Source organism: Podarcis cretensis (genome assembly GCF_951804945.1).
Source record: "Podarcis cretensis genome assembly, chromosome: 5".
NCBI lineage: Eukaryota > Metazoa > Chordata > Lepidosauria > Squamata > Lacertidae > Podarcis > Podarcis cretensis.
This window is the reverse complement of record NC_137174.1, coordinates 16,053,478-16,067,646: the sequence shown is the minus strand read 5'-3', so window position 1 is coordinate 16,067,646 and position 14,169 is coordinate 16,053,478. Positions and strand designations below refer to the sequence as shown.

General features: G+C 42.1%; 1 protein-coding gene across 1 annotated transcript; it reads right to left on the bottom strand.

The window, feature by feature from the left end:
* Window positions 1–1,542: 1,542 nt before the first annotated feature.
* Window positions 1,543–11,717, bottom strand: SAMD8 (sterile alpha motif domain containing 8). The gene is made up of 5 exons (XM_079975348.1): window positions 11,131–11,717; window positions 6,858–6,953; window positions 5,933–6,050; window positions 3,783–3,933; window positions 1,543–2,395 (listed from the first exon to the last, which is right to left on the bottom strand). Exons 1-5 carry the CDS (start codon window positions 11,706–11,708, stop codon window positions 2,091–2,093), a joined length of 1,248 nt encoding a protein of 415 aa, XP_079831474.1. The 5' UTR covers window positions 11,709–11,717; the 3' UTR covers window positions 1,543–2,090.
* Window positions 11,718–14,169: the final 2,452 nt, after the last annotated feature.

The following is a 14,169-nucleotide window of genomic DNA, read 5'->3' as shown; positions in this document are numbered from 1 at the left end:
TCTGTATCGGTGACAAAAAGATGACCATAGTGCATTTATTATGTATACTTCTGGACTACCTGCTGCCCAGATCTTCAGACACCAGTCAGTGCATACTAGCAATTCTGAACATATCCTGTGCACCTTAAAAGCCAAAGCAAAAAGGAACGTTTCTGCAAAATGCATTCAGCTGGAACACTGACTCTGCAATAATGTGCAGTTTGTGAATAATAAGGCATGCTCTGAGATAACAATGTTTTTTTTCCCTTTTCAAGTGGCACGTAAAGATACTGGAGTGGTCATTTAAGTGTATAAATATTGTAATACTATGACGAGATCAAGTAAAGCCAGAAGCTGTACAACAGCAGTTCTATAATTGCAGCTACTTCTAATTTGCAGATTTGGAAATTTAACTACACTTATTTCTAATTCATCACATTGGCCCATGCATTTCTGCATATAAGTATTAATCCATGTGCAGCAGTGTTTTACAGAGAACCAGAAAGGAATGTTTACACCATCTATTACCGCGCTCTTAAACAAAGGCAATAAACCTGACACCTTTTACTTCTCTCTTTAGAGCTAACCTAGTAGTAGCTCTCGGCTATAAGAGCAATATATACTTTGTAGGTCTGGTTCACTTGAGTTACCAGGAAGAGGCACTGGGGAAAGGACATAACTGGCTGCCAGTGACAACACTGCATCATATAACTTCTACCTGAAAATTCAGTGTAATTATTCAAAAGATTTTCAGCATAGAAGATAGCTGCTGATCTTCTGTGTTGTAGACACTTAAGTGTATTGCATGGAAATGTTCCAATGAATTCCTGCGATAGTCTGGAAAAGCTTACATGGCCATTTGAAAAAGCAATGTCAGCATCAACACAAACTACCTATTCTGAAATTATGTATTTCAAGCTCATTCTTGAATTCATGTGCTAATCACAATTACCGTTTTAAACTAAGGTGGCCTTTTTTGAACAATTACAAAAGATGGCTTGGTTGATTAAATGCAAACCTGAGCAACTTATCCAAGTTATATTTCACAGAAAAATGTTGTGTGTTCATGACTGCCAAGTGCTACACTTTCAGGACTCCTAATACTTTAAGCTCCAGCTCTTTTCACGACCATAAGAACACTCTCTGAAGAAAGTGATATCTACCACAAAGGTTAAGCCGATTAAGGTAGTTTAACTTGCAAGAACTAAGAATACGAAGAAAACATTCAATGAATACACTATCCAACATTTCTCAGCTAACCAATGAAATTTCAACATCTGCCAACGCTACATGGAGCCTTATGACAACTGTGGTAATGGGCAAAGAAAAATGATTTGTATGTACTTTCTCAGAGCCACTGTTCAAAACCTTGTCATTTGCCCAAACAAAATACAAACACCACCACACTTTTCAATTGTCTCATGGGACACCGTCTGCTACTAGCCCAATTTTATGGTATTCTTCTTCTAAAAGCAGTGTTTTAAAAGCATGCAGAGATTTTTGTTAGTGTTTAATACTGTGTTCAGAAGGAAGAGTTGTGGCACTAAAGCTAAGTCAACCTCATTTCAAAAAAGATAAGGTGTTTATTTCTCACCGATTTACTGAAATGTAAACAAGGAAAACCTTGGGATGGTACAATAGCATGAAGTCATGTGCTCCAAGTCAATGAAGCTCTGTTCACGGTTGTCGTTTGGGTACCAAGACAGAAACTTTGCGTCACACGGCACAATTTCTTTTACTAAAGGCCTTGGGGCCCTTTTTCGTCAGGGTGTGTTTCCCTCTCATGATTTCCCCTCCCAAAATGCACCCTATTCTCATTAGGCAAACAATTATTTTAAAGGTATGACACGTGTTAGTTTCTGTTTGAGACAACTAAATAGGTTGCACTTGATGTTATACAGATCCAATGTCTTTCCTTCATCCAAAGACAGCTCAAAGTTCTCCAGACGTTAAAGAATGCCGAAGAACAAGTAGTAACTTAACTTTGCTGCATTTCGACCGGTGCCTTGTAGCCTTGCTGCACGTGAATAACATACCCTTTTTGTGCAGCTGTTCCTGTAGAAAGTTAATCGAAAAGACTTCACACAGATGTGAATTCAAACCAGTCCTCTTTAGCCAATTAACCTTTTCAATATTGATGGCTTTGCGAAGGGCCAGCAATACTCATTTGGAACGGTGCCATTTACGTTGCATTCAAAAAAAGAGAACATAGGAAACCAGATCCTGGCCCTCCTACTCTGTTGATAGGCTCTTGTATTCGCCAGCGTGTGGTAGTACAAAAATAGTCTCGTGGTGATGTAGAAGGCAATGAAGACATCTATGGAGTAATGTTCATGGGCTGCCAAAATGAAGAAAATCCCAAAGAGATTCAGCACCCAGGACAGTGTGTGCAAGAAATTCCAGCTTCTTGGCGTATCTAGGGAGAGAAGAGCATTCAGCCAATCACAATTTACCAGGTTTTGTTATCAAATGACAAAGGGGTGCCCTGGATTGACCGCCAACTAGGAGCAATCAGGAAGGTTAGCTATTGTCTTCTGCTACTGTCAGCTTCCACATGGCTGCAGAGGGTAAGGGAAGAAGAATGGCAGTCACCAGCCAGAGGACCAAGGACTGTTTCGAGGTTCTTCCTATTTCCTTCCATAAAGGGAACGACAGCATGGCCCTCGCTAGGGCTGGGCATTATCTGGTTTTCAACATTGTGATACATCCCCAGCAAAACATCACGATATACTGATGTACAGTGGTGCCCTGTAAGACGAACGCCTCGCAAGACAGAAAACCGGCTAGACGAAAGGGTTTTCCGTTTTGGAGGCGCTTCGCAAAACGAATTTCCCTATGGGCTTGCTTCGCAAGACGAAAATGTCTTGCGAGTTCCTGCGGGTTTCCCCCCTTTTCCCAAGCCGCTTATCAGCTGATCCGCTGATAAGCCGCTTAACAGCTGATTGCTAAAAGCCGCCAAAACCGCTAATAGCGCTAATCCGCTAAGCTGTCAATGGGCTTGCTTCGCAAGATGAAAAAACCACTATACGAAGAGCCTCACGGAACGGATTAATTTCGTCTTGCGAGGCACCACTGTATCACAATGTCTGAAATAAGGATGGATCTATGCAGAGGCATTGGCTGGCTTCCTGGTTTCCCCCACATTGGGATTTTTGCATAGCAAACACAAACACAAACACACAAACACACACAATTCACAATATATAGACAGGTCAAAAATTACAAAACCAATATCACAATATGGATTTCAAACCGGTTTTGGACAATTTATTGCCCAGCCCTAGCCTTCACTGAGCTGAAAAGGCCGTTTAATAACTTGCCTTCTTGTTACTTTGCATTCTTTAAGACATCTGCCCCGCAACACTTTCTTCCTCCACTCCTCTTTCCTGGTGTCTTTTAGATTCTAATATGGCTTTGTGTCTTTTCTTTGACTAGCTTACTTATTTGCTAGACGCCAACTAAGCACTGAATGCAGTAAGCAAAAAATCCCCATCATCCTTTGTAACGATAAAATATTATTTTAATGCAACATCAGTACACGGATCATGAAGTCTGGTGAAACTGAAATTTGCTTTGCTTTCACTTTCTAAGCAGCAATGACAGATCTCTGAGCATTCATAGCCACAATAACCCAGTCAATCACAAAGCCCACTGCCAGTTAGGCAGCTTTTGTCCCCTACAAATGCCTGTCTTCCCTTCACTGAAGCCTTCACCTCCTATGTGGGAAAATATTTCACAACATCAAGATGCAAAAAAAGGAGTGACATACTAGATTCATGATGCCATTTCAACGCTGTACTTACATTCAGTGACAAAGAAGTTGAGCATGGTTAGGACAACCGTATGGCCGCTGAACATGTAGTCTCCACACGTATGTACTCCTGTTAGCGTCATGCCAAACCCACTCCAGATTGCAAAGGCTCGCTGAAGTTTTGCCCACACGTTGCCATACAACTAGAAACAGAAGCGTGCAAAACAAATAAATGAATAAGGAACACATCAAGAATGCTTGAGGTGATCTACCAACATTAGAACAGCAATGAATTTGCTCCTAGTTCACATAGCATGGTTTCCATAGGTAACTGAAACACAGTTCATTTTGTTTGTTTGTACATTTGGTCTATTTACATCTACACTTAAAAATACACACCAAGGATCAAGTCTCCAGGATTTTCCCTACTACCCACAAGGAAAGCACCCAGCTTTGACCTCCTTAGAGATATTCAGCCTAAAAATACATGTTCACATTTTGCCCCTGAATGCAGCATGCTCTAAACACTTACATATATAATGTATCTTCAGAGTAACATATACTCAGGTTAGAAAGGATGTACTTTCAAAGACCTTGCTCTTTCAAACACTCTGTTCTATTTTCAAAATAAATACAGCTTTATCAATATTGAACGACTTAGCATTTACCTAGCATTTTAAAGCATTCAAAGTGCTCCATATACATTCTCTCAGTATTCTGTGCAACACCCTGTAGGGTAGGTCAGTATTATCTCTCACCCTCTCCTTAGCCTGCTAAGAGCACTGAGTGAGTTTGTGGCTGAGAAGAGATTTATGATTGTGTGAGACCTTTGCAGAATACCACAAAACAGAATTGATTCAAGGCTGGAGTAGATAGCGTGGGATCAGTTCATTTCTCTACTTCCTTTAGTCCAGGAGGCAGGATGAGCTATCTAGCTTACTCTGTGTCTTTATGATGTAGTCATCCCACTCAACTTATGCCACACAGTATTTCAGACTTCCCAAACCTGGTGCCTTCAAGATACTCTGGACTGCAACTCCCATAAGCCCCTGCTAGGATGGCCCATTGACAAGAATGACAGGAGTTGCAGTCCAACACTATGTGGATGGTAACTGGCCGAGGCTGCACTAGAATTCGTTGCCTTAACATGTAATATTGAGAGTATTCCAGAGAACTCATGTTGTCTAAATTGGCTAAAGAGAAAGGCACATTCTGGAACTTTATCAGGCTACTGCAGCAAGTTCGACAACCTGCTTTCAACATGTTGTTGTTGTTGTTTAGTCATTTAGTCGTGTCCGATTCTTCGTGATCCCCTGGACCAGAGCACGCCAGGCACTTCTGTCTTCCACTGCCTCCCGCAGTTTGGTCAAACTCATGCTGGTAGCTTCGAGAACACTATCCAGCCATCTCATCCTCTGTCGTCCACTTCTCCTTGTGCCCTCCATCTTTCCCAACATCAGGGTCTTTTCCAGGGAGTCTTCTCTTCTCATGAGGTGGCCAAAGTATTGGAGCCTCAGCTTCACGATCTGTCCTTCCAGTGAGCACTCAGGGCTGACTTCCTTCAGAATGGAGAGGTTTGATCTTCTTGCAGTCCATGGGACTCTCAAGAGTCTCCTCCAGCACCATAATTCAAAAGCATCAATTCTTCGGCGATCAGCCTTCTTTATGGTCCAGCTCTCACTTCCATGCATCACTACTGGGAAAACCATAGCTTTTACTATATGGACCTTTGTTGGCAAGGTGATGTCTCTACTTTTTAAGGTGCTGTCTAGGTTTGTCATTGCTTTTCTCCCAAGAAGCAGGCGTCTTTTAATTTCGTGGCTGCTGTCACCATCTACAGTGATCATGGAGCCCAAGAAAGTAAAATCTCTCACTGCCTCCATTTCTTCCCCTTCTATTTCAACATAGCAGGGCTGAATTTTGGGGAGGGACCCTAGTTTGGTGGTAGAGCACATGTCTTGCCTGCACGAGGCCCCACATTCAATCCATGCCAGCTCCAGTTAAAGGCTTCACGTAGCAGCCAATGTGAAAGACCTTTGCTCAAGACCCTCTGCCTGTCAGAGTGGACAATATCAGGTTAGATGGACAAATAGCTACCATTTGGCATTTCTAATTTGTTTGTCCTAAGTTTACTTCTGTCTCAATGCTGTGGCCAATGCAGAAGTAAATCTCAGAATTTGGGATGGGCAAGTGGTTGCTTACCTTTCCAGAACACTGCAGATGTTGGCCTGGCACAGATAATGAGGTCACAAACATTGTAATGCAACGCAACAAGAACACTGTCCCCATAAGACTGCATAACCGTCGCAGAAGGATCGACCTAGAAACAAGCAGAAAAAGTCTGAGTTGTTTAATGGAGGGCTTGGATGCAAAGATGTTAACTTAAGGAAGTTCTGGGATGGAAAGTTTTCAGGTCCTTCCTCTGTCTCAGCAACCCACCCAAAACATGCTCAGGAATCCCCTCCCCTGCAATGACCCTCTAGAGAGATTTTTCAGAGATACAAGTGGCTGCAATGAGGAGGATAAAACAGTAACCTTTACTTTGGGAAGCTTCCTTAGCTTTTCTTAGGAATCAAGCTTTTGTTTTGACATGGCTCACATGTTACATTAAACCATGGCTTTAAAACATAAAATTTAATTGAAATGTACTGGTTCATGCTACTGAAAAGTTCTCACTCCACTTAAAAACAAGCTGTGATTTAACGTGAGTGAGCAGTGTGCTAGCAAACACAGGTGGTTTTTTTTTTTGGGGGGGTCCTCGCTCTGCCATCTCTCTGCACAGCAATGCTAAGCACTACCAAAATACATTGGGAATAAGCAACGTGCTACAGTTTGGTACACAAGTCTGGCACCATTTTCTCATACCACCAAACCACTTGCTCAACAGTTTTATGGGAGTGATGGAACCACTGTCCCCATTGTTGCACATCAACCTCTCAACATGTGGAGTGACTGCCATGGATTCAACCTGCTACTTGTTTGCATGGTGTGGACTTTAGTATTCCCTCTTAATGAGGAATCAAGTCTCTTTCTATTTTTCTCCGGAACTGCAGCACAAGACAGATACACACAAGATCTTCAAACAAGGTTGTCTGCAATTTCCAAAATAAAGGCAACTGAACTATACCTGTGTCTGTGAAGTAGAAGAACGAGCAGCCAGATGTAGCAGAGAACCACACCACATACTTCAGTCATGGCAAAAGCCCACGGTATCCTAGGAACACTAAAAATGGAGGAAAGAAAAATCAAGATGCTATGTGCCACTTTGACATGTGCAATTTCTGGGCAAAATAAATGCAGATGATGGGTAAGTAGGACCTTACCAACAAAACTAAAACTATCGTTTATGTACCTAAATGCTCAGCATAATTTCTAGCATAGCTGATTGGTTTCAAACCAACTTGGCATTTGCAAGAAAGATCACATTTTCCTGCAGTTTAGTACCTTAACCTTCTTAAGCTTTGCTTTACTGCTCTAAAACTGGGGAAAGTGAAGCAGCAAGAAGCAAAACAGCAGAACCATTTGCTGAAACTTCTGCAGCCTTAAAATCAATGGGTTAAATTGGCTCTGCTGAAACAAACAGATTTTTGGAATTTGATCACTAGACAAAGCAGAGGCTTGTTCTAGTAATCTTAAAAGTGCAAAGGCACCCTTGTTCTATCCTACCCAAGAGGGGGCCCCGCCTTGGGAGGCAGCCGGCCTCCGCAACGCTGGGGAAGGGGAAGAAAGGGAGGGAGAAACCTCGCCTGGCACCATAAATTCACACCATGTATCTACAAAAAAGAGCAAGAGTCTGCAAGTAATATCTGACAGTTCCAATTTCCATGTCTGCATCCTAAGCATAATCACTCTCTTCAACAGGAGAGAAGCAGTAAATGCCAGGTAATTCGATTCAATACTCTTTTGCCAAATTACAAAATCAAAATCTTCATACATTTTAATGGAGCATCTACCTAAGCTTGCCTGCTTCTCAAAGCTATGTTTTCCACAGTTATATCTGAATACTGTTTACTGGGGCTAAAGATGCTTTATCACACAATCAAATCAGCTGTTTCTGAACTTCAGTGCTTTCCTGCAAGATCTTTTCTTCTCTAAGCTGAGTATACATTTTCCTTTTACTATTATGGCCCATTTCTTCTGCACATTTACCGTATTTTTCGCTCTATAAGATGCACCAGACCATAAGACACACCTAGTTTTTGGAGAAGGAGAACAGGGGAAAAAAATACTCTGAATCTCAGAAGCCAGAACAGCAAGCAGGATCGCTTTGCAGTGAAAGCAGCAATCCCTCTTGCTGTTCTGAATTCTGGGATAGCTGCGCAGCCTGCATTCGCTCCATAAGACTCACACACATTTCCCCTTACTTTTTAGGAGGGGAAAAGTGAGTCTTATAGAGCAAAAAATACGATACTTCTCTACACGCTCCCTTCTTGTCCTTCACATTTTGTCCACCATTTAATGAATGTATTTCATGCCTGTTTCTTCATTTAACAGCAGTTCAACGCTGTACCATCACCAGCTCATTCTACCACTCAATCACCCTCTTATTTTACAAATTGATAACCTTCCCTTTCAATGCACATACTTGCAGGGAGGCTAAGAATGCATACAACAAATAAGAAAATCAAGAAGACAAGTACCTAAAAAGAGCTGAACAGTGTATTTTCCAGGGGGGATGAATATTATGCTGATGTGAACAAGGTAATTTACATTGGAAAATGTTCCATTCACACCAGAAATTTTTTGATGCTCTAGAAAGTGATCCAGTCCAACATACAGTATTTTACTTCCATTTAGAAAAAAGCTAAGCTTTGAAACAGCTAAGCTTGTTCAATATTGTATTTGTCACTGACATTCACTCATTTTTATGAATATATTTATGAAACAGAACATCACTGGCTCCAACTAACAGGACCACTAAGAACAGAAAGTCACCGGCAGCACAAAACTAGAAACAAGTCCTGAACTCTGAGAAGACAAGGAAGTCTTTGCCTGGTATCAAAAGGAGATAAATAGCACCAGGCAAAGCTCCCGGGGAGAACACTCCACAAGCGGGATGCCAAAACTGAGGAGGCTCTGCCCCCAGATACCACCTCCTTACCACCCACGGCTTGGGCATCCAGACAAGAGCAGCCGAACGTGACATTTGCATGGGCAGACACACACAGAAACAAGTAACCCTTCAAATATCCGGATCCCAAGTCATTTCAAAGATAAGCACGAGCACTCTGAATTGTGTGCAGAAACAGAACGGGAGCCAGTGAAGCACCACTGTTCCACTTTAAGCAGCCAATTCCAATTAGCAGTTTCCAATCAGCCTTCAACGGCAGCCCCACATGTAATGCGTTATGGCAGCTTACTCTGGAGGTCACCAGAGCATGGGTAACTTTGGCCAGGCTCTGGAGAAGTGTGCGTGACACAAAGTGGGGAGGGGGCTCACTCAAACCTTTTCGGCAGTGGGGTGCTCCCCCCGCTTCTCCCAGTTCCTTCCTCTCAAACTTTCTGGTTTCTGCGAGCAGGATGAAATCAAATAAAGAGTGCAGCTTATTGTCCTTCAGCCACATAGGAAGAGCAGGTACAACTACTTACCTAGATAAAATCTACAGCCTTTCAATACTGGTAAATTGACAACAAAAAGGTTTTTTTAAGACAACACCCAGATAGAGACTGTGCATTCTAGAAAAGCTTTAAGATAAAACCCAAGCAATGTGGTGACTGTGGGCTGTAGAAGAACACGTAATTTTTCAAACACTGCCAGGAAACAGCCGTAAACATTTCAAAATGCTCTTAATTGTCCTTTCTGTAAAAATTGTTTTTAAAAAAGCGCAGAATGGAACAGATACCAATGTATCACTCAAAACATCCTCTGATCACAAAAAGGAACATTGCAAAGGAATGAGAGCCAAGAGATAAGTTTAACAGCTAAAATCTGAGCTACTGATGACCTAATCTGCAATAATAGCTCCTCTTCTATTCAGCCACTTGCCCTCTTGTTATCCCATCTACTATTCAGCAAATGGTAATCATGGGAAAGTTTAGGCTTTTTTGCTGGCCTATGAAGTCTATGTATTAACCTTTTAACTTTGTTTTCAAGTGCTTCTGCAATCACTGCCCACAACCCATACTTCTTGGAGATAGAATATGTGCACTCTAACACCACAACAATATGCAATTGCTTCAGTCGAAGCTATTCTGCAGTCACATGCCTTTGCTGCTAAAAGGGTAATAACAAAGGCCAGTCACTGAGACTATTGTAATCTTCTGACCTTGTTTTCCTGATTACTGTCTCTACTCTGAATCCTTCCTTGGTGCCCTGATGACAGTAATTCTATTCTAAAACAATATCTAGCATTCAATAGTTTCTCTTTTTGCTCCCTGCAGGGATTTTTAAAAAAGCAGTTCTTAAAACAAATAATGCCTGCATTTAGTATCATATTTTGTAAATGTTACATTTCTTGACCGAAAGTCAATAATAATGTGCCGTGTCTACAGAAAGGACAATTTCACCCCAGCCACCAGTTAAGAGGACCAAGGGCTGTTGCTGACAGATTGCATTCTTCCCTCCCAGCAGGAAAATGCATAAGATTTCCCAGCAGCTCTTGAGATCACTGCTGTAGGGCAGCTCAGTGTTTTGGAGGCATTTATAAAACTGTTTTGGAAAACTCCACTTTCTTCTTCTTGCGGTATAATCTTAAAATGGACGGTGGTTTATTTGTTTCAGACAAGCCATGCACGATAAGGCAGAAATAAAGCAAGGGCAAACTTTGGTTTATTTGTTGCTTCTTTGAAACAAGCCAACAAACCATGCTATGGGTTCAGGTGAAACAATAAACCATAGTACAGCTTCAGTGACTGGGTCTGAGTTTGGAGGGTGTTGTGGGTGCAAGGCCAAGGCATGTTCTCATTTAATTAAAGCATTCTTTTAAGACGAACTGTGGCTTATCATGATGTGCAAATCAGGCCACAGACAGTTAAGTCATGCATCATGGCTAGCCACTGGACGCTCAAAGAACTGGCGACAAGTCCACCATGAGCCTCTGAATCCAGGGAGAGGAAAAGCAGTGCAGATGTTGTGATCTAGCCATTTCCCATATTTCATGGATTTACGTAGACCTTGAGGTATTTTCACAAAAAAGTGGGAAAGAGCTGGTCAATGAAATTTCCCAAAGGTGGTGGGGGTTGTCGGTAAAGGTGCTGACAGCACATACTTTCATGAAAAAGAAAAAAAAAACCTAGGAGAATTATTTTATAAATTCTTATTTTGCGAAATAAAAATATATTTTTTAAAAAATTAAGGATGGGAGAAGCAACACGAAATTCTGCAAAACACCTAGTTTGGCCTCAACAGTTTAGCAATTCTGATTTTTAGCACTTTTTCCTAAACAGGTTAAAGCACTTACCTGTCTAGGAATATGTCTGGTAGTGGTGGGTACGTCTGCATGTCAGGAACTCTCTCGTGCACGATAACCATGACAAATGATGTGAAGCCAAACACAATAAAAACATATATACAACTCAAAGCTGTCTTCCAATACTCTGGGTTCAGTCTTCGCGTAGGATGTTTGTTTTTTCCATTTGCATACTGATCAGCGTTCATATCGGCAACAGGCTCACAGTCATCACAATCCCGTTGAACCTCGCCATTGCAAAACCAGTCTGTTCCTTGAAGGGAGCCAATCACAGGCGACAGGGAACCAATGGGACTATCACTGTTATAACCAAGCTCTTCCAAAACTTCAATGTGGTGCTTCTGTAGCTTGCGTATTGACAACATGAGCCGTTTGATATCACCTAGAACCTTGATTTCCAGAGGAGGAGACCTCAAGTCGTATTCAGTCAGCGTCAGTAATGTAATTCCATCTAATCTGTGCTTGTCACACAAAATGTCCACATACTCACAGAAGCCTTCTTCCTTCAGCCATTTGGCTACATGCCTGGTAGACCAACGCTGAATGCAAAGCTGGCTGTTGCCTTCCATCTTCTCTACCTGCCAAAAATCAGATGTTTTAAAGACTGAGAAGACAGTGCCCACATCATTATAGCATCAAGTTCTCAATGTTCTGGGATATAGCTTTAAAATGTACAGTGGTGCCCCGCAAGACGAACGCCTCGCAAGATGGAAAACCCGCTAGACGAAAGGGTTTTCCGTTTTGGAGGCGCTTCGCAAAACGAATTTCCCTATGGGCTTGCTTCGCAAGACGAAAATGTCTTGCGAGTTCCTGTGGGGTTTTTCCCCTTCCCCCCCCCCCTTTTCCTAAGCCCTAAGCCGCTTATCAGCTGATCCGCTGATAAGCCGCTTAAGAGCTGATCGCTAAAAGCTGCTAAACCGCTAATAGTGCTAATCCGCTAAGCTGTCAATGGGCTTGCCTTGCAAGACGAAAAAACCGCTATACGAAGAGAATCGCGGAATGGATTCTTTTCGTCTTGCGAGGCACCACTGTACTTCAGACAGACTTTCCTACGAAGCAACAAAATTACACTGTATTCAGCTGCGCCTGAATACCCTTATCAGATTTAATTTTTACATCCCAGAGACCTAGTGCTTCCCAACTGGTGACGAGACTGTCTGCTTAGGAAGGGCAAACTGTATTCCAAATCAATTTACTCGACTACAAAAGCATTTTTTCTGGCCTGTCCAGCCACCCACTCCTTTCTTAAACAATGGGTGGCATACTGATGACGTGGAAGAACTGTACTCCCCTGACCCCCACTTGAAAGGAACTTTCCCGGCCAATTAGTCACAGGACAATTATTACTCATCTTCAGCAAGTAGTTATTTATGAAACAGATATATTACGTAAAAGTGTCAAACCCAACTCATTCTGATCCCTGACTTCACTGAGGAAGTTGACCATGTGAGGCAATGCAGGCCATTAAAGAGAGACGTGCCCTTTCCTCACTATGGAGGAATGGCACATCTCCAACTAGCAGGTCCCTCTGCTGTGCCGTGTTTTGCCTTTGCAGACAGCATCTCCTTCTTTCTTTTCTACCCACCCCATCTCTAATAGTTCTGTAGTATTACTATTGCTATTATTATTAATTAGAAAATTTGTATACCACACTTCATCTGAAGATCACAGGATGGGTCACAACAGAAAAATAGAAAATGACAACACAAAATACATAAGAAAAAAAGAAAAACAAGAAAAAGCTTCAAAAGAATTGGAAAGCCATGGTGGTAGGATAGAATACTAAGCGCAGCCATTTCTGAGATAGCGTAAACCTATGTATACCCCGATTCTGACTTCAGTGTTAGGAAAATACATGCCATTTTTACAGTAACGTCTCCAAGTCAGTAGTAGAAATTTAGATATGAAAGCTAGGAGCTAAATGGGACCTTGAACCTAGGTTATGGGAGCAACAACGGAATGTCCAGGCGCATTTTTTTTAATAACAAGAATGAAATGAAAAAGCTGAAAATGAATGAACTGCAGTGAAAATATTATGTTCATTTTCCTCATTCTCCTGCCCCCCTCCCCCAATATTCTTAAGAGGGTCTCTTCTCCAGTCTTCAGAGAGTAGCTGCAAGTGGGGAGGCAGAAAAAAGGGTCCTCCTTTCCTTCTACTCTGCAGTTTTAATCTGAAATCTTAGGCGCAGTACTGTGCCCAGAGCTCAGAAACTGCCCACGCAATGAAATTCCCTGTTGCAAAATGCACCTAAAACAATGGGAGTTTTGAACACTGCTCTAAGTTCAAGAGAATGAACTTTCATGGGCAGTACCAGAGTAAGGTCTTTTTCTTTTTTCTTTTTTAGTGTGGATGATCTGCATGTGGAAACTTGTCCCTGCAGTGACAATAAACTGCCATGAAAACTTAGATGGTGCTAAGGGCAGGACAGAAATCTGTAGATTCTCACTTAAGAAACTTACTTACTTAAAAGAACAATTACAACAAAACAAAAACTACACAATCTCAAGCCTTTAGAAGATCATTTGCACATTCATGTAAAGGTAAAAAAAGCCAAAGGACCCCTGGACAGTTAAAGTCCAGTCAAAGGCAACTATGGGGTGCAGGACTCATCTTGCTTCAGGCCGAGGTAGCTGGCGTTTGTCCGCAGACAGCTTTCCGGGTCATGTGGCCAGCACGACTAAACTGCTTCTGGTGCAACAGGACACCGTGACGAGTGCCAGAGCGCACGGAAACGCCATTTACCTTCCCACCGCAGCTGTACCTGTTTATCTACTCGCGCTGGTATGCTTTCGAAGTGCTAGGTTGGCAGGAGCTGGGACACAGCAACAGGAGCTCACTCTATCCAGCAAATTCGATACATTCGTGTTTCACTTAACCAAGAATCTATTTGTAATTTTCTACTGACATTGCAAACTGAGTTTCAACATTTTCTTGCCTGAACACAGAGAAAACTGATTGTAAAAATACAGTGGTACCTCAGGTTACAAACACTTCGGGTTACAAACTCTGCTAACCCAGAAGTAGTATCT

Bases quoted from the DNA above. Each gene is read 5' to 3' on its own strand.
- SAMD8 (XM_079975348.1), bottom strand. From the start codon at position 11,708: ATGGAAGGCAACAGCCAGCTTTGCATTCAGCGTTGGTCTACCAGGCAT. The intron at 3,934-5,932 runs GTAAGCAACCAC...TTCTGTTTCTAG, and splicing joins ATCTGCAGTGTTCTGGAAAG to TTGTATGGCAACGTGTGGGC. The intron at 2,396-3,782 runs GTAAGTACAGCG...TTCTCTCCCTAG, and splicing joins CAACTTCTTTGTCACTGAAT to ATACGCCAAGAAGCTGGAAT.